This window comes from Canis lupus, chromosome 5 (assembly GCF_048164855.1).
Source record: "Canis lupus baileyi chromosome 5, mCanLup2.hap1, whole genome shotgun sequence".
NCBI lineage: Eukaryota > Metazoa > Chordata > Mammalia > Carnivora > Canidae > Canis > Canis lupus.
Window position 1 is genome coordinate 66010879 of NC_132842.1, and position 26400 is coordinate 66037278.

The window sequence follows — 26400 nt, forward strand, 5'->3', positions numbered from 1 at the left end:
CACAGTTCTTTTGGAGGATTTCTGTGACACCAGAAAGATGCCCCATGCCCATTTTCATTCCCTTCCCAGTCCACCATAGGCAACCAGTGATCTTTCTGTTTTTTTCTTTTTTTCATGAATTCACACTTTCTGTATATTTCATATAAATGGAACATAATTATATAAATGTTGGTTTGTAAGCTTCTTTGGAGCTTCTCGGTATAATCTGAAACCGGTTGAGGGTAGAGAGAGACCAAAGAAAGGTGAGCCACTCCAGATTGGTAAGTGACAGGTATAGTAAGTAAAAGAACTTAAGATACAAGGTGTGTCTTGGGCAGCTACAAGATAAGTAGATCTCTCACCCAGCTGCCAAATCTCTCCCTCCCTCCCTCCCTCCCTCCCTCCCTCCCTCCCTCCCTCCCTCCTTCTTTCTTCCTGTTTCTTCCTTCCTTCCTTCTTTCTTTCTTTCTTTCTTTCTTTCTTTCTTTCTTTCTTTCTTTCTTTCTTTCTTTCTTTCTTTCTTCTTTCTTTCTCTTTCTTTTTCTTTCTTTCTTTCTTTCTTTCTTTCTTTCTTTCTTTTTCTCTTTCTTTCTCTTTCTTTTCTTTCTTTCTTTTCTTTCTTTTTTTTATTTTTTTATAAGATTTTGTTTATTCATTCATGAGAGACACAGGCAGAGGGAGAAGCAGGCTCCATGCAGGAAGCCCAACGTGGGGACTCCATCCAGGTCTCCAGTATCAGGCCCCGGACTGAAGGTGGCGCTAAACCGCTGAGCCAGCCGGGCTGCCCCCTACAGTATCTATAAAGATCTTACCTGCATTCAGTTCTGTGTACTGTTCAGATGGTCTCAATACCACATCACTATCTTAAGGCTTTGTTAGGGCATCCTCTAGAAGTGGGAACGAGAAGCTGGTTGCACAGCCTAAGGATAGGGAAGTGGGTAAGGAGCCTCAGCCTGTGGTCAAGTCCTCTCAATGACCTCCGACACCAATAATATGTAGTCTTTTTTGATTGGCTATCACTTTAGCATACTGGTTTTGAGATTCATCAATGTTGTAACATCTCAGTATTTAATTCCTTTTTATTGGTGAATAGTATTTCATGGTATGAATATCCCACATTATTTTCTTTTTACCTGTTCACCAGTTGATGGACATTTGAATTGTTTTCATCTTTTGGCTATTGTGAATGATGCTCCCATGGACATTCACACACAAGTCTGTGTGTGGACTTGTGTTTCATTTTTCTTGGCTAGGTAGGTTAAATTGCTATTTATGTTTATTTAACTTTTTAAGAATCTGCCAGACTGCTTTCAAAGTGGCTTTTACATTCCCACCAACAATGTGTGAGAGTTCCAGTTTCTTCACATCCTCCCTAACACTTGTCCTTTTGATTATACCCATCCTAGTAAGTGTGAATTGCATTCTCATTGTGATTTAAACAACAAAGCAAAAACTGAGAACATAGTCTATAGTGTTGTAATAGTGTTGTATGGTGACAGGTGGTAGCTATACTTGTGGTGAGCACAGCATATAGACTTTCTGAGTCACTTAGTCACGGGGTAGTGCACCGGAAACTAATGTAATGTGTATCACCTACACTTCAATTTAAAGAATCATGTTAAAAAAAAAAAAAAAGAATAGTGGTAAAACGCACATGACAAAATTGCCATCTTAACTGTTTTTTTTTTTTTCAAAGATGTTCATTTATTTTTAGAGAGAGAAACAGAGTGCATGTGTTGAGACCACACATGAGGAAGGAGGAACAGAGGGAGAGGGAGAGAGAATTTCAAGCAGATTACTTGCCAATCACAGCCAAAATCAAGAGTCAGAAGCTCAACTGAGTGAGCCACCCAGGTGCCCCCATCTTAACCACTTTTTTGTGTTTAGTTAATGGTGTTAAGTATGTTCCCCTAATTGTGCAGTCAAATCTCCAGGACTTTTTCATTTTGTAAAAATGGAACTCCTTGCACATTAAACAACTCCCTACTCTTCCTCCTAATCCACCATTCTACTTTCTGTTTCTTTATATTTGACTATTCTACATATCCCATATAAATGGATTGATACAGTATTTGCCCTTTTGTGACTGGCTTATTTCATCTAGCATAATGTCCTCAAGATTCATACATGGTGTAGCATATGTCAGAATTTCCTTCCTTTTTTAAGGCTCAGTAATATTCCATGGTGTGTATATACCACATTTTGTGTATTCATTCCTTCACTGGTGGACTTTATGGGTTGCTTGTACCTTTTGGCTATTATGTGTGAACAATGTTGCTATGAACATGAGTGTACAAACATCTCTTGAGACCTTGCCTTCAGTTCTTTTGGGTATATACCCAGAAGTGGAATTATTGAATGATATGGTAATTCTATTTTTAATTGTTTGAGGAACTGCCATTCTGTTTTCTATAGTAGCTACACCATTTCACATGCACCAACAGTGTGCAAACATTCCAGTTCCTACACACCTTAACCAATGATTATTATTTTGTTTTTTGATAGTTTTTTGAAGAATGATAGCCATTCTTGTGGGTGTGACAACATTATAGTTTTGATTTGCACTTGCCTTATGACTGATGTTGAGCACCTTTTCATGTGTTTTATGCCATGTGTACATTTTCTTTGAAAAAATGTCTACTCCAATCCCTTGCCCATTTTAGGGATGCCTGGGTAGCTCGGTTGAGGTCTGACTCTTGGTTTTGACTCAGGTCATGATCTCAGGGTCCTGGGATTGAGCCCCTAAGCTGGACTCCATGCTCAGAACAGAGTGTGCTTGTCCCTCTTCCTCAACTCTTCCTTCCTCTTGTTCTCTCTCTTTCTCAAATAAATGAATAAATAAATAAAATCTTTTTTTTTTTTAAGATCTTATTTATTTATGAGAGATACACAGAGTGGCAGAGCCATAGGCAGAGAGAGAAGCAGGCTCCATGCGGGGAGATGTAGGACTCGATCTCAGGTCTCGAGGATCACACCTGGGCCAAAGGCAGGCGCTCAACTGCTGAGCCACCCAAGCATCTCATTAAATAAAATCTTTAAAAAAACAAATCTTTTGCTCATTTTAAAATTTGGTTATTTTTCTTTTTATTAATGAATTGTAAGAGTTCCTTATATGTACTGAACACAAGTTGTTTATCATTATAAGATTTACAAATCTATTTATTTATAAAGATTTTTTTTTATTTACTCATGAGAGACACAGAGACAGAGAGGCAGAGACACAAGCAGAGGGAAAAGCAGGCTCCAATGCAGGGAGCCTGACGTGGGACTCGATCCCGGGTCTCCAGGATCAGGCCCTGGGCTGAAAGTGGTGCTAAACTGCTGAACCACCCGGGCTGCTCTATAAATCTTTTTAAATGATATCTTTTCAAGCCCCAAATTTTAAAATTTTGAAAAAAATAAACTTTTCAATTTTTTCTTTTTTTTTTAATTTTTTATTTATGATAGTCATACAGAGAGAAAGAGAGAGAGGCAGAGACACAGGCAGAGGGAGAAGCAGGCTCCATGCACCGGGAGCCTGACGTGGGATTCGATCCCGGGTCTCCAGGATCGCGCCCTGGGCCAAAGGCAGGTGCCAAACCGCTGCGCCACCCAGGGATCCCTGCTTTTCAATTTTTTAAGGTGTTTTTTTTTTTTTTTTCCTTCTTTTAAGAGAGCATGAGGTAGAGTTGAAGGGATAGAGATCAAGGGAGAGAGAGAATCTTAAGCATGCTCCACGCTCAACGCAGAGCCCGACGTGGGGCTTGATCTCATGACCCTGAAATCAGGACCTGAGCTGAAATCAAGAATTGAACACTTAACTGACTAAGCCACCTATGTTCCCCCCAACTTGTCAACTCTTTAATGCTTGTGCTTTTGGTGCTATATCCAAGAAATCTTTCTCTGACTCAAGGTTGTGAATATTTGCTCCTGTGTTTTTTTTTCCCAAGAGTTTAATACTTTTGACTTTTTCATTTAGGTCTGCAGTCCATTTCTTTTTTTTTTTTTTTTAGTCCATTTCATTTTTAGTTGATTATTGGTTTGGTGTAATCAAACTTATCCATCCTTATGTTGAACATTCCACTCTTCTAGGATGGACAATGCTTAGAGCCATTTAGGAATTAGATGAAATAAGGCTCTGTTCCTTTCAGTATCTCTTATTGAAATTGTTTGCATTACTCTGCCTTCTCCACTTACTTTAATCTCATTCTGAATTTTTTACGCTGGGGCAATCCAAGTAAGATTCTGGGTGGTGAGCAGTTGGATCTTTCTTTTGTGCAGTGGGATAGGGTGATTGAGCAACAGGAGAGGAGAAGGAGGTCACAGGTCTTTTCTCGGCACGTTAGATCAAATCCATGTGGGAAAGGGCATTATGGAAGCAGAGGGCCTGAAATTGTATTCAGAGTATCCATTATGCTCATGCTCTCCACAGAATGTCTTCCTTTCCCTAGCTCCATGTACCCAATTTGAAGACCGCTGCTTAAGATTCATGTCAAGTGTTGGCAAGGTTGGGGAGAAATTGAAATCTTCATGGGTTATTGGTGAAAATGTAAAATAGTATAGCATATGTGGCAAACTGGCAGTTCCTCAAAGAGTTAAACATAATTACCGTGTCACCCAGCATTTATATAAGATGTCTGAAATACATAATTCCAGAGAGACTGGAAGTACATTACTGGTTGCCAGAGCATAGAGAGTGAGTGACTACTGCTGAATTTTTTGTCAGGGGTGGGGGGGAGGTGGGCGTTGATGAGATAGTTCTGGAATTATGTAACTGGTGATGGTTGCATAACTATGTGAATGTACTGAAAAACACATATGATAAAATTTACCCTTTTAAAGGTAAATTTTATGGTGTGTATTATGTCATTTAAAATAATGGAGGGGTACCTGGGTGGCACAGTCCGTTGAGCAGCTGAGTCTTAATTTCTGCTTTGGTTATGATCTCAAGGTTGTGAGGTAGAGCCCCACATTGGTCTCTGTGCTCAACGTACAGTCTGCTGGAGATTCTTCCTCCATCCCTCCCCACTACCATATGCACGCACACATGTGAGCTTGCATGCTTTCTCTCTAATGAATAAATCTTTAAAAAAAAAATAATGGAAAGCCATCCTTGCTGGCCCCAGATCTGGCCAGTATGCTGGACAGTATGTTTTGTGTTGGTTTGGCTTTGCCATGTCTCTTTAACAAGCATCACATGGTTCTAAAGGAAGACAGGACACCCAAGTTGAATAAAGTTTGTATGAACTAAAACTCACATTTCCACTGTAAGTTTTAGTTCTTACTTACTTCTTTTCCTTTTCTCCAATCTGTGAGCCTTTTTCCCAGTCCTCCCTGCATCTTCCCTAGGTGTTGTGTTGACTTAGACTTTTTCTGTAGCAGAGAAATAGAGCTGGGGAGTGTATCTCAGGGTTGTGATTAGCTTCTTGTTGTGTTTGCTTGAAAATTGGTATGATGGGATGCAGGGTGGAGGACCTTAACATTGCTGCTCATTAATGTTTCACAGTGCTATTGATATTGTGAAATGGTTTTCTAATTTAATCCTAAAAAAAAAAGGCAATTTATTTTCCTAGGACTTAAGATGTCTTCATCAGCTAGGCTTCACAGAAGACAATATGGAAGATCTTCAGTAGCTAAAAGGTAAAGTGAAATGTTCTTTGGTTTTTAGGTGTCCCTAGGGTAAAATAGTAAAATTAGATGAAGATGTAAATGCAGATATCAAGATTTAATTTTAGCACTTGTTGCTGATTTTGCTTTTAGTTTATATAATTTACAAAATGACATTCTTTTCAATCTAAGAGCAAAAATAATGCTTTTTTTTTTAAACTTCTTATTTTGAAATATATACTCATAGGAAGTGCAGTAAGTATTTGTTTTTAAATATTCAAACAACATGCATAACACAGAAAAGTGCAAATCTTCTATAAGCCCACTCCTGAGCATTTGCCACTGTTAACAGCTTGGTATGTGCTCTTTATGCTTTTTGTTATATTGCTTAGAGAAATCTGTGAACAAACTAACTTATTGATTTTTACATGTTTGATGGTAGTTTGCAAATTTAATTGTATACTCAGTGTTTTACCTCTGCAATCACCAAAACAGTTACCATCAAATCTTTGCACTTTTTTTTTCTTGCAATGTTATGTTTAGACATTCCTTAGAGGCTTTATGGCCCTTACTCAGAGCCTTGTTACTTCCAGAGAGCCGGGGTTGGGCCCCCAAGACCCACTGTGGCCTTGCTTCTCAAACTTAGGGCTGCCTAAGAGTGAGTTTAAGAGCTTGTTGAAATGCAGATTCCCAGGCCCTGGGCCTGCAAGATTTTGAAACCTCGGGCCCAGGGAGATGCACGTTTATATATTACTCAGCTGTTGGTATTGGAACCACTTCAAGAATCTTGTATCATCAAATTGCTGGTATCAGTTATCTGAGAAACTTGGCAGCCTGCTGAGCCTAGCTACACCCACCACCAATCACTAGTTGTGCTTGGTTGGAGTCAGGGTGCCTGACTAGTGTGGGTGCTACTGGAGGTCTGGGTACACGCACTAATCTCTTAGGATGGTCCCTGTTACAGCCCTGGTGTCCAGCTTACTGCCTGCCTTATACAGAGCAGGCACTCCTTGGATATCTGCTAATTGGTGTTGAACAAATGAACAAACATATATTTGCTTTCCACTCCCATAGCACATTTGAAATGGGGAATAAGCAGCAATCATAGACTATAGCCTCAAACGAAAGGAAAGTAGGGGAAAAATGTAAAAGGCAGACAGAAATATTAAAAGTCATAGATATTCTGGACCACGTATTAGTTTTCCATTTCTGCTGTGTCAGATTATCCTACATTTAGCAGTTTAAAAGAACACATTTGTTACCTTACAGTTCTGTAGGTCAGAAGTGCAACCTGGGTCTCACCAGACTATAAAATCAAGAAAGCAGAAATGAGGGCATGGGAGAGTGGAAGCAGGGTCACTCAAGTGGTCAGTCATCCAAATCACCCAGGATTTTCTGTAAGAGGAACTTAACGGGTGTGGGTGACCTAGTTCCTAATCTGGTTGTTTTACCTAGTGATTGTGTCATACATTTGGCAATATGTTTATTCAAGAGGGATATCTTTTGAAATGGATATCTTGACAATCAGAAGCTTAATGTCAGGAACTTACCCTACATTTAGTTACCTCATGTAAGTGAAATCGTATAATATTTGTACTTTTGTGACTGATTTATTTCACTTAGTGTAATATCCTCAAGGTTCATACATGTTGTAGCATGTTATAGGATTTCCTTCCTTTTAAGGCAGGATATTCCATTGTATATACAACAGTTAATTTTATGTATTAACTTGGCTGGATCATGGGGTGCCCAGGTATTCGATCAGACGTGGTTCTGGCTGTTTCTGTGATGGTATTTTAGGATGAGATTAACATTTAAATTGGTGGGCTTTGAGTAAAGGAGATTGCCCTCCAAAATGTGAATGGCCTTTATCCAATCAGTTAAAAGCCTGAATAGAACAAAAAAGATCCACCTCTTTTAGCAATTGAGAATTCTCCAGTAGACTTCGATTGGACTTCATCTGCCACATCAGGCTCTTGCTAGTTCTTCAGCAGACTACCTTCAGACTCAGTATGGAACACTGCCTCTCTTGGGTTGCCAGCCTGTCATGTTACCCTGCAGATTTTAAACATTTCAGCCTCTGTAGTCAAATGAACCAGTTACTTATAATAAATATGTGTGCATACATCATGTTGGTTCTGTTTCTCTGGAGAACTAACAAATACAGTATGTATAAACCACATTTTGTTTTTCCATTCTTCCATCGATGGACATTTTGATTGCTTCCACTTCTTGACGATTATGAATAATTTTGCTATGGACATGGATGTGCAAATATCTCTTACATGTTGCAGTTCTTTTGGATATATACCAAGAAGTGGGATTGCTGGATCATATGAGTGTTCTAATTTTAATTTTTTGAGGAGCTGCCAGATTATTTTCCATAGCTATTGCACCATTTTATAATCTCGCCAACAATGCAGAGGTTCCAACTGCTTCACAACCCCACCGATACTTGTTTCGGTTTTTTTGGTAGTAGCCATCCTAATGGGTGTGAAGTGGTAGTGTTTTTTGTTTGTTGGTTGGTTTGGTTTTTGGTTTTTTTCTTTACGTAAACTCTATGCCCAATGTGGGACTTAAATTTACAATCCAAAAATCAAGGGTTGCATGCTCTACAGACTGAGCCAGCCAGGTGCACCTTATTGTGGTTTTGATTTGCATTTCTCTGATGATTAGTGAAGTTGAGCATCTTTTTAGCTGCTGACTGCCTATTTGTATACCTTGGAGAAGTGTCTGTTCAAGTCCTTTGCACATTTTTGGGTTGGGTTTGTTTTTTTTGTTGTTGTTGAGTTGTAGGAATTCTTTATATATTTGGCATATAAGAGTCTTATCAGGAATGTCTGGGTGGCTCAGTGGTTGAGCGTCTGCCTTTGGCTCAGGGCATGATCCTGGAGTTCCAGGATCAAGTCCTACATTGGGATCCCTGTGAGGAGCCCGCTTCTTCCTCTGCCTATGTTCTGCCTTCTCTCTGTGTTTCTAGTGAATAAATAGATAAAATCTTTTTAAAAAGACTCTTATCAAATATATAATTTATAGATATTTTCTCCCATTTGTGGGTTGCCTGTAATTGTGACCTTTAATGTGCAAAATTTTTAAATTTTCATATAGTCCAATTTATCTATTTTTTTCTTTTGTCTTTGCTTTTTACTGTAGCATCCAAGAAATCATTGCCAGATCTAGTGTCAGAAAGCTTTCCCCCATTTTCTCCTAAAGCTTTATTTTTTTAAGATTTTTTTTATTAAAAAAAAAAGATTTTATTTATTTATTCATGAGAGACACAGAGAGAGAGAGGGGCAGAGACAGAGGTAGAGGGAGAAGCAGGCTCCATGCAGGGAGCCTGATGTGGGGCTTGATCCCAGGTCTCCAGGATCATCTTTTAGGGCTTTAATAGCTTCAGGTCTTTTTTTTTTTTTTTTTTAATTTTTTTAATTTTTTTTTTTAATTTTTATTTATTTATGATAGTCACACACAGAGAGAGAGAGAGGCAGAGACACAGGCAGAGGGAGAAGCAGGCTCCATGCACCGGGAGCCCGACGTGGGATTCGATCCCAGGTCTCCAGGATCGCGCCCTGGGCCAAAGGCAGGCGCCAAACCGCTGAGCCACCCAGGCTGCCCTCCAACTTCATTCTTTTGCATGTGGATGCTAGTTTTCCCAGCACAATTTGTTGAAAAGACTGTCCTTTTCTCATTGAATGGTCTTGGCACTTAAAAAATTATTTAACCCTTATATGTGAGAGTATATTTTGGGCTTTCTTTTCTGTTCTTTTGGTCTATATATGTTTTTATGACAGTACCACACTGTTTTCATTACTGTACTTTTTATAAGTTTTGAAATTAGGCAGTATGAAACTTCCAACCTTGTTCTTTTTTTCAAGATTATTTTGATTATTTTGGGTCCCTTGGAATTCCATATGAATTTTAGGATGGAGTTTTCGACTCCTGCAGAAAAGTCATTGGGATTTTTTTTTTTTTTTAAAGATTTTATTTATTATTCATTCATGATAGACCTAGAGAGAGAAAGAGGCAGAGACACAGGCAGAGGAAGAAGCAGGCTCCATGCCGGGAACCTGACACGGGACTCGATTCCGGGACTCCAGGATCACACCCTGGGCCAAAGGCAGGCGCTAAACCGCTGAACCGCTGAACTACCCAGGGACCCAAGTCATTGGGAGTTTCATAGAAATTGTATTGAATCTATAGATTGTTTACAGTAGTACTATACATCTTAGTAGTACTAAATATTCCAATATATGAAGATGGGATATCTTTTCATTTATTGGTGTCTTCCTTCATTTCTTTCAACAGCACTTAATAGTTTTCAGTATACATAGTCTTTGACCTCCTTGTTTTATTCCTAAGTATTTTATTCTTTATCTTGCTCTTGTAAATGGAATTGTTTTCTTAATTTCCTTTGATATTGTTCATTGTTAGTGTATAGAACTGCAACTGGTTTTTGCAAGTTGAATTTGTGCCCTACAATTTAGCTTAATTTATTTATTCGTTCTAACAGGGTTTTTTTTTTTTTTTTTTTTTTTTTAGTTGTTTTTGGTGCAATCTCTATAGGGTTTTCCCTACATGTATAACATCATGCTATCAACAGAGATACTTTTACTTTTTTTCCAATTTGGATACCTTTTATTTCTTTCTTTTGCTTACTTGCTATGGCTAGGACCAGCATTATGTTGTAAAGAAGTAGTGAAAGTGGGCATGTTTGTCTTGGTCCAGATCTTAGAGGAAGAGCTTGCAGTCTCACCATTGAGCATGATGTTAGCGTTGGGCTTTTCATATGTAGCTTTTATTATGTTGAAGTAGTTTACTTGTATTTTTAGTTTGTAGAGTGCTTATATAGTAATTTTTTTTTAAATCATGGAAGTATGTTGTATTTTGTCAAATGCTTCCTGCACCAATTGAAATGTTCATGTGAGTTTTTCCTTCATCCTGTTAGTGCAGAGTTTCACATTGATTGATTTTAAATATATATATATATATATATATATGTTGAATCATCCTTGCATTGAAGGGATAAATTGTGCTTGGTTATGGTGTTTAATCATTTTCTTTATACTGTTAAATCCTGCTTGTGTTTTTTTTAAGATTTTTACAGCAATGTTTATAAATCACAGGGGTGTATAGTTTTCTTGTGTCTTTGTCCTGCTTTGGTATTAGGGTAATGCTGGCTTTATACAATGAGGGAGAAACTGTTCCCTTCTCTTCAGTTTTTTGGAAGTTTGAGAAAGATCTGTGTTAATTCTTTAAATGTTTGGTGGAATTTACCAGTGAAGCCATCTGGTTTTGAACTGTTCCTTAAGGAGATTTTTTGTTTGTTTTTTCTCTTGCTGTCTCAAGTGAGAGAACAGTCCTCAGTGGCAAAAGAAAGCTGCAGAAGCACCACCCAATGTTGGCTTCACGCTAGGGAGAAAATGCTATGCCTATGCCCCCTCCTCATGGTTTTGGGTACTCTATACATTCAGAGAAACTTTTCTAGTAACAAACTATCGAAATGATCCCTGAATGAGGTCCTCTATGGAGTCTTTTAATTAATGATTCAGGCTTCTTACTAGTTACAGATCTATTCAGTTTTTTATTTGTTCATAATTCAATCTTTGTAGGTTGTGTATTTCTAGGCTATCCAATTTGTTTTGTATAATTGCTCATAGTAATCTTTTTTTTTAATAGTTATTTTAGAGAGAGAGAGAGAACTCGAATGTGCTCACAAGCGGGAGAGGGAGAGAGAATACCAAGCAGACTCCTGCGCTGAGCTCCACGTGGCTCTTGATTCCAAGATCACATCCTTGAGATCACAACCTAGGCTGACAACAGGAGTTGGAAGTTCAACTGATTGTGCCACCAATGTGCCCCCATAGTACACTCATAATCCTTCTTATTTGTGTAAAACTGGTAAAACTCTTTTTTATATTCTTTTAATTATTTGTGTGTTTTTTATTTTTTTTAATCCAGCTAAAGGCTTATCAATTTTGTTGATTGTTTTCAGAGACCCAACTCTTCATTTCATCAATTTTCTTCTATTGTTTTTCTAGTCTTTATTTATCTCTGATCTAACCTTATTTCCTTCCTTCTGCTAGCTTTGGGTTATTTGTTCTTTTTCTAGTTCCTTAAGTGGTAAAGTTAGGTTGTTGATTTGAGATTTTTTTTTTTTTAATGTAAATGTTTACAGCTATACATTTTTCTCTTAGCATTACTTTCTCTACATCTCAGAAGTATTGCTATGTTGTGTTTTCATTTTCATCGTCTCAAGGTATTTTCTGATTTTCTTCTTCTTTTTTTTTTTTTAAGATTTTATTTATTTATTTATGAGAGATACACAGAGAGAGGAAGAGGGAGAAACAGGCCCCTCTCAGGGAGCTGGATGCTGGATCTGGACTTGATACCAAACCCAGGATCACGACCTGAGCCAAAGGCAGACGCTCAACCACTGAGCCACTCAGGCATCCCTATTTTCTGATTTTCACTGTGGTTTCTTTGACCTGTTGTTGTTTAAAAGGGTATGAATTTCTCTGTTTTTTAGGATTTTTCAGTTTTTCTTCAGTTATTAATGTCTAATTTCATTCTATTATGACCAGTAAAAGATACTTTTTATGATCTCAATGTTTCTAAAATTATTAAGACTTGTTTTGTGACCTAACATGGTTTGTCCTTGGCAATGTTCTGTAGTGGTTGATGTCTCTTACGTCTAAAACCTATAGGTTCCCTCTTTTTTTTTTTTTTTTTTTTTGTATTTTGTTGTTATTAAAGAAGCAAGTCCTTTGTCTTCTAGATAGAGTTTCCCACAATCTAGGCCAGTTGCATCTTGTGGTGTCATTTTTTTTTAATATTTTACTTATTTATTTGTGAAAGAGAGCAAATGAGAAGGCACAGCAGGGGGTAGGAGCAGAGGGAGAGGGAGAAGCAGACTCCCCTCTGAGCAGGGAGCCTGACATGGGGCTTGATCCCAGGACACCAGGATCATGACCTGAGCTATAGGCTCAGATGCTTAACCAACTGAGCCATGAAGGCACACCTTGTGGAGTCATTTAACTTGTCTTTCTCCCTCTTGTATTTCCAGCAAATTAGAGACAGGTCTAGAGTTGTGACAGGATTCATGTTCTTTTTTTGGCAACATAATTCATTCCAAAAGTGATCTGCACTTCTATTGAAAAGGATCTTAATGCTGGGCAGCCTCTGTAGCTCAGCGGTTTAGCACTGCCTTCAGCCCAGGGCGTGATCCTGGAGACCTGGGGTCAAGTCCCACGTCCAGCTCCCGGCATGGAGCCTGCTTTTCCCTCACCTGTGTCTCTGCCTCTTTCTCTCTGTGTGTCTCTCATGCATAAATAAATAAAATCTTAAAAAAAAAAAAAGAATCTTAATGCCTAGTTGTCTTTCTGTATATGTTGTTAGCAACCATTGATTTTTGTCTAGGTCCATTTATTTACTGGTTGTTGCAGGATGTTTGATAATTTTTTATTCCATTATTTTCTCATTATTTATTAGTTGGACTACTTCTATAATATCCCCTTGTAAACAGTTTGGTTATTCTGAGATATAGTTCCAATTGGAAAGAAAAATCATTCATCTTAATAGTAGCTTCTTTTTTTTTTTTTTTTAAGATTTTTTATTTATTCATTTGAGAGAGTGAGCGAGAGCATCAGTAAGGGGGGAGGGTCATAGGGAGAGGGAGAAGCAGACTCCCTACTAAGCAGGGAAGCCTGATGCAGGGCTTGATCCCAGGACTCCAGGATTATGACCTGAGCCAAAGGCAGCCACTTAACTGAGTGAGACACCGAGGCACCCCTTAATAGTAACTTTTAAAAGGAAAATACACAACATCAAATGTATGTATTATTATAAGAAGGATCCCTAATTTCATATATGGAAAACAAAAAGTGCAGGTCTTACATTTGAGAAAATATGGTCATGTTGGTCATAATTGACCTTGAATAGCCAACAAACAGACAAAGGATGAAAGACTTTCAGCTGTTGAAGAAGGACAAGGGGAGTTTAGTACATTTTAGAAAGGCCCATTAGAAAAAGTGTAAAGTGAAATGCTTTGACATTACGTGCGTATGTGTGTGTCTGTGTGTGTGTGTGTATGAACTGTCTTAATATCCCAATGATACTGCTTTTTTTAAAATTTTTATTTATTTATGATAGTCACACAGAGAGAGAGAGAGAGAGAGAGGCAGAGACAGAGACAGAGACATAGGCAGAGGGAGAAGCAGGCTCCATGCATGGGAAGCCTGACGTGGGATTCGATCCCGGGCCTCCAGGATCACGCCCTGGGCCAAAGGCAGGCGCTAAACCGCTGCGCCACCCAGGGATCCCCCAATGATACTGCTTAATGAGAGGTTAACATATGTCAGTCGACTTTGTTAGGTAGCACCTGTAAGGTTTTTGGAAGAAGACAGAATAAAAAACACAAAGTAAAATTTTCCCAAGGCTATCTGTTTGATACACTTAAAATTCATAAATTTTCCCAGAATATAGATTTGGCAAGGAATACTTCCTAAAGAGTATTTGTTTTAATATCTTGTAGTTGCATGGGATATATAGAAGAGTAGAAGCACTAGAAATAAATTTTCCATGTTTATGTAGCTCTTTCTCTCTTTTCTTTCTCTTCTCTTCTCTTCTCTTCTCTTCTCTTCTCTTCTCTTCTCTTCTCTTCTCTTCTCTTCTCTTCTCTTGCTTCGCTTCTTTCAGATGGGAGAGGGAGAGAATCTTAAGCAGCCTCCATGCCCATTGTGGAGCCCAGCACACTACATGATCTCTTGACCCTGGGATTATGACCTTTGCCAAAATCAAAAGTTGGATGCTTAACTAACTGAACCACCCAGGCATCCCCCATATTGTTCATTTCTAATAAGGTTTTGAATCACTTCATCTTCATGTGTTCTGTAAGTATTTATTTAGAGCATAGTATATACTGGGCACTGGGTGAGTTGAGAAAGGACACATTTGAAGTTCATGCTTATTACATTTTATTTAGCAATTACTGGATTCCTGTTTGGTTATTGCTAAAGCACATGTTTAAAAGTTGCCAAACAAGTATAGTGAATGGGGGGATTCCTTGATATCTTTTCCTGAAAAGATACTCAAGAGGAAGGAATGAGTAAAAAATAGAACTGTCTATCTCATGTGACAGGCTATTCATGTCTCTCCATTTACACACTGCCATTCATGAGGTTTTCTAGCACTTGGTGTGGTTTCAGGTGATCAGCCAAGACCTAATCAGAAGAATCTGATTTGACCTGAAAGATTTCAGTCCTGTTTGTCACTTGCTAGATGACTTCTTTAAGTATTGGTGTTGGCATTTTTTTTACTTAATGTTTATAAAATAATAAGGGCAAAATGCAATAAAATATTCGAGTCATTGACCCAAATAAATACCATTCTGCAGAAAAATCTTTTGAGGTTGCTGAGAATGAGTATCAGCTCCCAAGTTCCCTGTGGGCAACTTGAAGTGTTGGACTGACACTGATTGTAGGGTCCTGTGTACAATGAAGTATGGATTTTCTGGGTGTGACAGTCACAAAAGGTTGAGGAAGTTCTAGTTCTGGTTCCTGTAACTAGAAAGTTACCTAACCTGGGGTATCTGGGTGGCTCAGTTGGTGGACATCTCAGGGTCATGGGATTGAGCCCTATGTTGGGCTCACACTTAGCAAGGAATCTGCTTGAGGATTCTCTCCCTCTGCCCCTCCCCACTGCTTGCATGAACTCTCTCACTCTTTCTCTCTCAAATAAATCTTAAAAAACAAAAGAATGTTACCTAACCCCTTGAGACCTAATTGTTTTCGTGTGTTAAATGAGAAGGACTGGATTCTATGAAACCTGAAAGTCTAGAGAGTTTTAGAGTTGAAAAAAATAATTCCTTTGAGCAAATTCATAAATTCTGCAGTTATTTGTTGAACACTTATATTGTGGCAAGCCCCGTTCCAGTTGCCGGAGAAACCATAAACAGACAGACAAAAGCCCTGTCTTCTAGAAACTTACCTTCCTGCTTGGAGTGAGATAATACACAAAGAAGTAAAAATATGTAGTATGTGGCCAGTGCTCCTCAACACTGTCGAGGCCATCAAAAACCAGGAAAGTCTGAGAAACTGCTTCAGACAAGAGGAGCCTAGGGAGATAGGACCAAAAAATGAAATGTGGTATCCTGGACCAGAAAAAAAGGCAGTAGGTAAAAACTGAGGAAATCAGAATAAATTATGGACTTCTTTTAATAATAGTGTATCGGTGTTGGTTCACTAGTTGTAACAAATGTACCCCAAATGTAAGCTGTTAATAATGGGGGAAACTAAGTGTAGGTTATATGGGAACTTTCTTATATGGTATCATCTTTACAATTTTTCGGAAAATCTAGAACTGTTGTAAAAAGTAAAGTTTATTTTTAAAATGTGTGTGTGTGTGTGTGTGTGTGTGTGTGTGTGAATGATGCTGACAAAAGTGAAGCTGGATCAGAGGGGCAGGGAGCACAGGTGGTGGGGAAGGTGAGGGAGAGCCTGACAGAGAAGGTGACATTTGGGCAGAGCCCTGGCTGGAAGCAGGGGAGCCAGCCATGTGGGTATTTGGGGAGGGGGTGTTGAAGACAGGGACCTGCAAGGGGCAAGGCACTGGAGGAAGCAGCTAGAAGGCATGCCAGTTGCCATGAGGAGAGCTCCCCAGGAGTACAGGTAGAGAATTAGGTCAGACGGGGATGGGGGCTGGGGGAGGGTGGGGGCTGGGTGTTAGGTATCTTTTAAGTCCGGATCAGGACTTTGGCATCGACTCTGGACCAGATGCAGGCAAAGCCATGGGTCTGGCCTTCTTCCCTGTGGCACAGATCCCACATCACATGGTCCTCCTTTCACAGGCTTCTGAAAGTTACCACTTGAGGGCCTCATTAGGCTTTAGAGCAAGGGTTGGAAACTACAGCCCTGGGCCAAATCCTATCCCACTGGGTTCTCTGCAAAGCTGTACAAAGGTGAGCTCCTACCTTTTCCCTCCCTCCCTTCCATGAGGTGGTTTCATACATTCATAGACCATTTGTAATTGTTTTGTCACATTCTGTATTCCATCCTGGGATTCTCTTGACTTCCTAAATGATTTGTTAAAATCTGCATACATTAAGGCTCACTCTTTATGCTGTGAAGTTCAGTGGGTTTTGACAAATGCATAGTGTCATGTATCCACCATCACTGTATCATGCAGGATAATTTCACCGCCTGGAAAAAACCCCTGTGCTTCACCTTTTCAATTCCATCCTGTCAAACCTCTGGCAACCACTGATCTTTTCACCCATCTCTATAGTTTTGCCTTTTCCAGAATGTCATATAATTGGAACTATATAGTATGTAGCCTATTTAGACTGGCTTCTTTCACTTAGCAATATGCATTTAAGATTTAGCCAAGTCTTTTTGTGGCTTGATACTCTTTTCTTTTTATCACTTAATAATATTCATTGTCTGGATGTGCCAGCTTGTTTATCTATGTCACCTATTGAAGGGCATCTTGGTTGCTTCCAGGCTTTGGCCATTATGAATAAAGCTGATATAAACATTCATGTGGAGGTTTTTGTGTGGATGTACGTTTTCAAATCAGTTGGGTGTGATTGCTGAATTGCATGGTGACACTGTGTTTAGCTGTGTATTTACCCTGAGTTGTGGGGTTTTTTTGTTTTTTGTTTCTTTTAGAATATCATAGAGGAAATCTGACATTTTTTTGGTTTGTGTCCTTTGACAATGCCATGATACTACTCTTTTCCTATTTCTGGAGGCTCGATTGAAATTTCTCCAGAGGAGTGTTAAAATTCAAATTGTTTTCAGTGAAATTTGAAATTATGATGGAACTTCTAAGAGTAGATTCTTAAAAATCTTTTTAATTTTAAAATTTATCCCCAGTGGGTCCTACCCTGAGAACTTAATAGATCAGCTGTCTAATAAGTTAAAGTAATTGAGATACAATAGTAACAAGTTAAAAATAATCGTACTAGCATTCCTGGAGGCTTTGGGACTGACATGTACATTTAATGAAATAACGAGAAAGTGTTTCGGTGGGCTGTTTCCATAGATGTGTAAAGTTCTGTGTAAGGTTCTCTCCATGTAAAGACCTCAGAATCTGCATGATTTCTGACCAACACTAAAACTTGAAACACACTGAAAACATGTTGTTGTTAGGGTGTGTGGCTGCCTTAGTCAAAACCATGTGACTCATGATCTTGGAGTTGTGAGTTTGAGCCCCACATTGGATGTAGAGATTATTTAAAAGTAAATAAGTAAACTTAAAAAAAAAAAAAAGGAAAGAAAGAGAATACATGTTAATAAAGAGTGAGAAAACAAAGCTGGGGGAGAAAGGCTTGGATTTTTTTAGCCTTATCAATATATGATTATTGATGTGTAACATTGATATAGTAAATACACTACACATATTTAAAATGTACAACTTGAGTTTTGACATGTGGATGACAGGCACTACAGTCAAGGTAATGAACACAGCTGTCCCCAAAGTTTACTTATTCGTCATTATCATTCCCCCTTCTCTTGGCAACAACTGGTCTGTCACTTTTAGCACGAAAGATTAGCTTGCATTTTCTATAAATTTTTATATATTGTGTATAAGATTTGAATTATTTAAATGGAATCATATAGTTATATTTTTATAAAGAAGTCTCTGGTTTCCTTCAGTACAATTATTTTGATTTATCCGTATTGTTTGGGCGAATCAGTACTTCCATTTCTTTGTTACCGAGTAGTACTCCATTTTATGGTGCCATGGACTGAATTGTGTTCCCTATAATCACATGTTGGAGCCCTAATCCCCAATGTGACTTTATTTGGAGATAGGGCTTTTAGGAGCTGGGTAAGGTTAAATAAGGTCACAAGTGTGGGACCCTAATCCTGTAAGATTGGTGGCCTTAAAAGTAAGAAGAAGAGTCCTTTCCATGCGCATGCAGTGTTGAACGGCTGTGTGAGGGCCCGGCAAGGAGGTGGCCTTTGCAAGCCAGGAAGAGAGCCGTCACTAGGTCTGGACCATGCTGACATCCTGATCCTGGACTTCTGCCTGCAGAAGAATGATAGAATAAGTTTCTATTGTTTTAGCCAACCAGACAATGGTGTTTTGTTATGGTGACTTGGGCAGGCTTACGACCTGTGGGTATACCACAGTTTGTTTTCCCATCTTCCTGTGGGTTAGACATTTCTAGTTTTTGACTGTTGCAAATAAAGCTGCTGTGAAGGTTCATGTACAAGTTCTTGTGTAGATTTGTGCTTTCATTTTTATTGGGTAAATATCTAGGAATGGACTGGCTGGATTGTGTGTCTCACCTTTTAGGAAACTGCCAGATGATTCTCTGAAGTGATTGTACAATTTTACTTTCATAGTAGTGGTGTATAAGAATTCTGGTTCCTCCACATCAGTCTTGAGGCTTGAATTTTGAATTGCTCTTCCTTAGGTGGTCCACCCAGATGTGTGCAGGAGGCGAAGGCCTGCTGGAGCATGGCCAGGAGAGGCATGGGCAGACAGCCATTTCACCGTGGAGCCCTCTGCCATACTCTCTATGTTCTCAAATGCGAGTTTTTTATGCCCACATGAATTTACTTTCCATAAAGAGATAGAATGACTTAACACCTCTATCCCTTATATTTGTCCTCCTTTCATTTCTTTTCCTATGTTTCTTTTACTTGCAGACCTCCTGCATTAAGCCCAGAGTTTTTGGTGTAGGAGTTATTAGAGGGAGCCTGGGTTTTAAAGTCAGACACATCTGGATTTGAATTTGTGCTTTATAGCTTAGCTGTGTAGAAAGTCGGGGGGCCATGACCCTTGGTTTCCTCATCTGTTTCTAAAAAGTATGGGGAGGTTGATAATACCCAGCTTTGGTTGTTATAAGGCTTAAATATAATACATTGAAAACATCTTCATTGAACATCTTGGGAACCGTAATTATTTCCCAAGATACATTTCTAAGTCCCATTTTCTGTTTGACAGAGACTGACCTACTACCCACTGAGTAGGAGAGGAACTAAAGTTAGTTTTTTTTTTTTTTTTAAGATTTTTTTTATTCATTCATGAGAGACACACACACAGGCAGAGGGAGAAGCAGACTCCATGCAGGGAGCCTAACGCAGGACTCGATCCCAGCACTCCAGGATCACGCCCTGGGCTGAAGGCAGTCGCTAAACTGCTGAGCCACCCAGGGATCCCAGAACTAAAGTTTTATTGGGTGCCACCAGTTAGGGTCCCAGAGTATATGGTAAATACAGTGGTATTGCCAGGGCTTAGGGTAACCTTACAATGATCAATAATTTCTAAGCCTTCCTTTGGCCATTTGTGTCATATTGTGGGTATATTTCATGTTTCAATTTATGTACTTACACAAAGACAATTCCTGCCTGAATGTGATTCCTCTAAGCAGCCCATTTGGGAACCCCCCAGCGTCCTGGTACTTAGGGGATGTTTTTAGGGAGGAGAAAAGGAACACTGTGGCTCTGGAGGGATGTTTCTCAGGTCTCTGGGATTCCAGCCAGCGTACACGTCTGCCTTTCTCAGTGCTTGGGCTGCAGTGTTTGAACGCGGGTCTTTTGGCCTGCAGAATCCTTTGTCCAGCTGGCTGAGGTGTGTTGAGTGCGTTGGGCCTTCTCTCCCATGGAGAAGTGGGAAGTTATTCTTTGATGGCTGGGCCAGACTGCTCATCTGATGTTACTGGAGTTTGAAAGGTTGTCCTGGTAGTCAAGTGGCTGTCATTAGTGTGGCCAGGGTAGGCTGGAGTGAGAACTACAAGGGAAGGGGAAGGTCCTGATAAGGTGGGAAGTGTGGGTGTCAGTAGGCACTGGATTTGTTTTGCCAGGTGAGGGTGTCTGGGGGCCTTCTCTCCCCTGCCCGACCGCTGGGTTCCAAGTGTCCTGCAGCGTTTCTCCTTAGAGCCGGCTGGCTTTCTTGGCATCATTCAGTCTAGTTGCTAGGAAGCCGAATAAGGCAAATGCAACTTCCTTTTGACTTACTCACATTGAACCATCTGCTTATTCCTTCTCATGGCCTTCAAACTTGGCTAGGATCATTGAGAAGAGGGTCGAGTGGAGCATCTGTGCTCCTGATCCTTTTTGGAAAAGGAAAGCTTTCTAATAACTCTTTAACCCTCTCGGTCCAAATTCATAATAATTAATCTTGTTCAACCTCTTGTTTCTCAGCTAACAATTTGGAGGAGACGTTTTCTTCTTAGATTTTGCCCCTGATTTTTGTCTTAGATTTCAATCTGTGTTATTTATTAGCCACACAACTTTTAAACGAGGAAGACGGTGTTGACATGTGTCAGATGCGTTTGGCATATAACATAACAGTGGTCTTAATCGAGGACCTTGAGTGCTTAGAATCGATGCACACAGATCATTCAGGAACGTTCTTTCATAAGCGCCATTGTGGAGTTAGTGTCAGATACATTATAGGTGGCAGATAATTAATGAAAATTTATGGTGATGTTGGTAGAGCATCTATCAAAGAGAAGCTTTAAAAAAAAAATAGACTTTTTAAAATTACCAAACACTGTCAGCATTGCATTCTTACTTTTCTTTTACGTTTAATTCAGTTCATTTGGGTAAATCTGGTTCATTATGTTGAAGCCCTTTTCTGCTGGTGAATTTATAGTGGTCTTTTCTTGTGAGCTGTGCCTTCAGTTGTCAACTCTGGAAAAGCAGTTGAACAAACAAACTAGACAAAAATAGAAATAGGCATTACAAAATAGAATAGAAATTCTGGAAAAAAAAAAAGTCTGGAGAAAAGCACTGTTCGAGTTTTAAAAATCCAGTTTAACTGAAGATTTAATCACCTTTGAGTATACCAGAACGTTGGAAGCTAACGTGTGGGCTATGGGAAATAATTTCTTCTTAAGTGTAATTTTGTCTTTGTTGGTTTTTTAGCAGCAAGCCATATAAACCTTTTCTGCCGACTTCTTATTCTCCCCAAGAGGGCTACTTAAAGGAGGGTGAAGACATGCTAAGGTAAAGTTTTATTGTTGTGGCTCAATTTGCTAAAAGCTTTAGTAGTAATTTAGATGTATTCTTACTGTGCAGACTTATGTGTTTGTTAAAATTGATGCTATTAATATTTGCTTTTGGGGAAGTCCCTCAGGTCAACTCAATTGTATTAAGCCATTCTGCTTTAACTTGTCCCTTTCCATAGTCATTTGGACTGTAGTTAACTAAAACAGACCCAGACTGAAGGGACTCGACTACTGGAGCCCCTCTGTGAGCTCCGAGTGAGTGACCTGCTGCAGCAGGCCCTCAACTCCCTTCTTCCCCACCTCCCCACCTTTTTTGTGCTACCATCTGCCCATGGGTATATGCTCTAAAAATGCAAATTTATTTTAGTTGTGAGGTGAATTATTCCAGTATTCCAGTATAAATAAAGTCAAAAATAAAAATGATTTGAGGCGCCTGGGTGGCTCAGTTGGTTAAGCATCCGACTATTGATCTCAGCTCAGGTCATGATATCAAGGCCATGAACTCAAGCCCCGTGTTGGGCTTGCACTTAGCTAGGAGTATTTGAAACTCTCTCTCTGCCTGTTCTCCCGCCCACTCTCTCACACGTGCCCCCTACCCTAACCCCCAGGAATGGATAAACAGATGTAAAAGTGTTTGATAATAAAAAGTTAAAATCCCTTTCAGAGCCCTCCCCAGTTCCACTCACCCCCTCTTTTAAAATAATTTATTTATTTGACAGAGAGAGAGCACAAGCAGGGGAAGTGGCAGAGGGAGAGGGAGAAGCAGGCTCCCTGCTGAGCAGGAAGCCAGACTCTGGGCTCATCCCAAGACCCTAGGAGTCATGACCTAAAGCTGAAGGCAGACCTTTAACTGACTGAGCCACCCAGGCACCCACCCCTTCCTTGTTGTTTTTTTTTTTTTTTAAGATTTATTTATTTATTCATAGAGAGAGAGAGAGGCAGAGACACCTGCAGAGGGAGAAGCAGGCTCCATGCAGGGAACCCGACGTGGGGCTCCATCCCAGGTCTCCAGGATCACACCCCGGGCTGCAGGTGGCACTAAACCTCTGTGCCACCAGGGCTGCCCCCCTTCTTTGTTTCTAACTGAAGTAGCTCACACTGGTATATTGTTCTAGAACTTGCTTCTTTCATGTAACAGTAAGTCATGGAGGATTGTTGACCACCATGTAGGATTCCACAGTTTATAGACCAGTTTTGAAGGTGGTCTTACTCTGTTTACTCTTTCACATTCAAAGGTGGAGTTCTGAGTAACTAAGTAACATGGTACTTCAGGATTCTTGCTTTGGATCTACCTCTAGTTTTGGTAAAAGCAGTTTTCCTTGAACTGTATTTGAATTGATTTTTATATGTATGAACCTTGACAGGGCCTCTCTCTTGCCTGCATTAAAGATGAGATTTGTGTCAGATTAGATTAATAATTCAAAATTGAAAAATGCCTTCCTCGACTGCGGAAGCACTTGGAAGTATAGAATTCAGGAGTGACTGTTAATGGGGATTAGTCTGTCTCAGGTAACATTTCCTGACAGTGAGACTCAGAATACTTGCACTAGTAGGCGATCTTCTGAAGGAGGTATTTTCTTAACTCTGGTGTGAAAGAAGCCTAAAGGCAGAGATGGATGATAATGGCTTACATCTATTGAAGGCTTGTTGTGCATTAGACATTATTCTAAGGACTTTACCTGCATTAACTCATTTAATCCTCATAGCAGCACTTCCGTGTAGATTCTAATAGCCCCATTTTGTGCGTGGGAAAACTGAGGCATAGCAATGTTAAGTAACTTGTTTGAGCTTACTCAATTACTAAGTGATAGCACTGAGATTCATACCCAGGAAGTAAGAATTTCAGCATCATACTGCCTTTCCTGAATGACCACATACCAGGCTCGGGTGCACCCCTCCATCCCCATCTAATTACTTAGGGTGGTGGTCAACAGTTTACATACTACTTCATTAAAAGAAAACATTTAAAGTTTGAGGGAAAGCCAGCAAGAACACAGCCTAGCAAGAGGTAGAGAAAGGCAGCTTGAGGAATGGCCTCTGGAGGCAATGGCTAATGTTTGTCAGAGACAGTAGACAAAGATAAAGTTTGCATGGGGGAAGGAAACATCTCGTGTAGCTCAGGATTGTCAGGCAGTAGCGGAGGCATAGATTCAGGCAAAAGCTTTGCCTCTAAAAGTCTGGAACTGTGTCTCTGCTGTGTCAGGGAATTGGATGTGGACAAGAACCCAAATGAAAATTATACAGGGGAAGAGCAACGGGATCGACATTTGCTGGCAGCTTGCTGAATAGTCATGGTTTGAGCGTGTTCCGTGGCTGCTTTGCCATGCAGCGTGATGCCTCTGGTGAGAAAGGAACTAATTGCTGCCTGCCGAGGTGGTTCTCTCCCTGGCAGGACACTCCTTATGGACAGACACATTGGTGTCTGGATGCTGGAGAGGTGCAGTAAAAATGCCTGATTTAGGGTACAGAGTGCAGCGAATTCCCCCTTTCTTCTGTTAAATCACAGCAAAGGGGACTACTTTAGATGGCTAATAGATTACCCAGCATCTGTGCACTATTTTGCATGCCTTTAGCAAGGGAAAATAGCTGGCTCACAGGAGCTGTAGAGTGTTTAGGAGTAAGTGAACAGACCTCGTTGACTCATTTTTTACCCATATCCAATGAAGACCCTCACAGATAAGCACCTCTTCTTCAAAAGATATACATGTCTGATAAAATTATCTCCTTTTCTTTAAATTACACACCTTCAAGTATGAGTTTCTTAGTCTGACTTGACAAAGATCAGTGGCTCCATGTAGTACGTTTCGTCATAACAGGCAAGACGAAGTGAGTAGGAGAGGGCAGAAACATCCCAGAAACTCATAATATTTCTAAAATGAGAACGGATTATTGAGCGTCTTTCTACGTCTGTGTAAATACAGCCTTTCTTTTGGTGCATACATATTGTGCCAGGTGACCTGGTATTTATTTTTGGCTTTTGGGGACACATTTAGAGGGAAACTGCATTTGCACAAACTATTATATTTTCATGCATCCAATAGCATTAAAGAATTATGGCGGAATGTGGCTGATTATTCAAAAAGGAACGAAGAGAACCATGAGCGACCCCAGACCACTCAGTTAGGTAAGAGTCTTGCTGCGATTCTCCTTCTGTTTTCCTCATCTATTCTTTATAGAGGTGTTGCCTTTCATTTACACTTTTGTAAAAATTCTGAAAACCTTCAGTGATTGTTTTTGCCCTTGCAAGAGCATGAACATGTCAATATTTTTCAGATGATGCCAGCATTAGGGACACTCGGAAAGAGGGGCTTTTCCAGCACTTTTATCAAGTGGTTCAGAAAGAACGTGATCGAGAAAGGCCTTCAGATTGCGTTATTGTTTATATCAACAACGAACAGAGGTACATTTATTTTTTTTTAGCTTGCCAAATGAAAATGTGTACAAATGGAATAATAAGTATTCAGCCTTACATACATAAAAGTCACTCAGGGTTGAAAGACTCTTGAAATGCTGTTAGAACATTGCTCTAAGAATTACAAGACTCTGCTGTTGGGTTTACCAAACTGGTGGCTGGGGAGGTTTCTGATGATTACTACCTTACTCAGTTTTCTGAATTGCTCAAGTTTTCTACAATGAATATCTATCAATTTCATAATCAGGGGAAAAAAACCCAACCTGAAAATAGCCCTGGTTCCATATGCCAGGGACTATCTGGGGATACTTTAATGAAAATAACATACCAACCTTTGCCTTGGGGCATTGACAGTCTAGTGTGGGATACCACAAGTTGGCCTCACTGATAATTTCAGAGATGGGTTTTTCTCATTTCTTAACTACTTGTTGAATTCCTTTCATCCTTTGTCCTTGCTGTTTTTCCTTCAGTGGGGGATGCTCAGACCTTCTTCTCCATCTGTAACTTGTGCAGGCCAACTAACGTGTAACTTGTATAGGCCACTTAATACCTGTAATTCATGCAGACCACTAAAGCACAGTTATAACCTGGTCTCCTGCCCTCATGGCTGTCTCCAGCTCATCCTTTAGGTCTGTGTAATGCCCTGATCTTGAGCACTGTTGGCTGGCACTTGAAGGCAGACAGGGGTGATGTGTGACGATAATTGTGTCTCTGGGTTGTCAGGTTTCATAGTGCTTGGCAAAGAATGTGTAGACAAATGGTTGGTTGGAGGCATGCACACTTACTCCAGGCTAGGTGCTGAGTGCATGATACTGCAGACTCAGCCATGATAACTAATCATTCCTGAACAAGAGACCAAGCACTCACAAAATATAACTCAGCATGAAGCCAACATTGGTATTCTCACTTTATTTGAAAATCGGCAATCTTAAAATGACTCCGAATTCTTATTCTGTGATATTTGCTTTACAGACATCTAACTTATGTGTAGATAGCATCTTTACAGTAAGGTTTGTGAAAGCAAAATTATAGCTTCATTTCATTTGGAGGGTATTTGGGTTGGATCTTGGGAGACAGAATACTAGAAGAAATGAGGTCAGTCACAGCATGGGGAGGGTGGGAGAGGCCAATTCCTTTTACATTAGAAAATTATGGGATTTCCCTTTAATAATTGAAAGACAACCAGACATGCCCTGGATTAATTTCATCATGTGGTAATATAAACCAATTTTGAACCAGAGGCAGTAAAGACTCAGCATGCATAGTGGCTTGGTTTTCCCTCAACATTTAGCAACTTTGCTATAGTAGTTTGCATCAGCCAGGGAAACTACATTTTAATCTTTGACTAAATCAGCTTTCTTGGAACTTGTAGCATCACATCAGACCTGTGGTACCTCATAGCTCTTTTAGAATTGTGATGGGCTCCAGTGGCTGTTTGACTCCTGCACCCTCATGCCCTTGC

General features: G+C 39.8%; 1 protein-coding gene, 1 long non-coding RNA gene and 1 other non-coding gene across 3 annotated transcripts in view; 1 reads left to right on the forward strand and 2 right to left on the reverse strand.

Annotated features, from left to right (window-relative positions):
• LOC140634490 (uncharacterized) overlaps positions 1 to 26400 on the forward strand; it is a 52074-nt gene that overhangs the window by 13129 nt on the left and 12545 nt on the right. The window contains exons 3-5 of the mRNA XM_072828447.1: positions 21444 to 21524; positions 24568 to 24650; positions 24800 to 24926. Coding sequence (XP_072684548.1) covers positions 21444 to 21524; positions 24568 to 24650; positions 24800 to 24926 — 291 coding nt within the window. The remainder of the gene's footprint in view (positions 1 to 21443; positions 21525 to 24567; positions 24651 to 24799; positions 24927 to 26400) is intronic.
• On the reverse strand, positions 10881 to 11086 carry LOC140634555 (small nucleolar RNA U3). The gene has a single exon (XR_012031994.1). It is a non-coding gene; the product is annotated as a small nucleolar RNA U3 (small nucleolar RNA).
• Positions 13969 to 16576, reverse strand: LOC140633936 (uncharacterized). The gene is made up of 3 exons (XR_012031533.1): positions 16532 to 16576; positions 15550 to 15676; positions 13969 to 14346 (listed from the first exon to the last, which is right to left on the reverse strand). It is a non-coding gene; the product is annotated as an uncharacterized lncRNA (long non-coding RNA).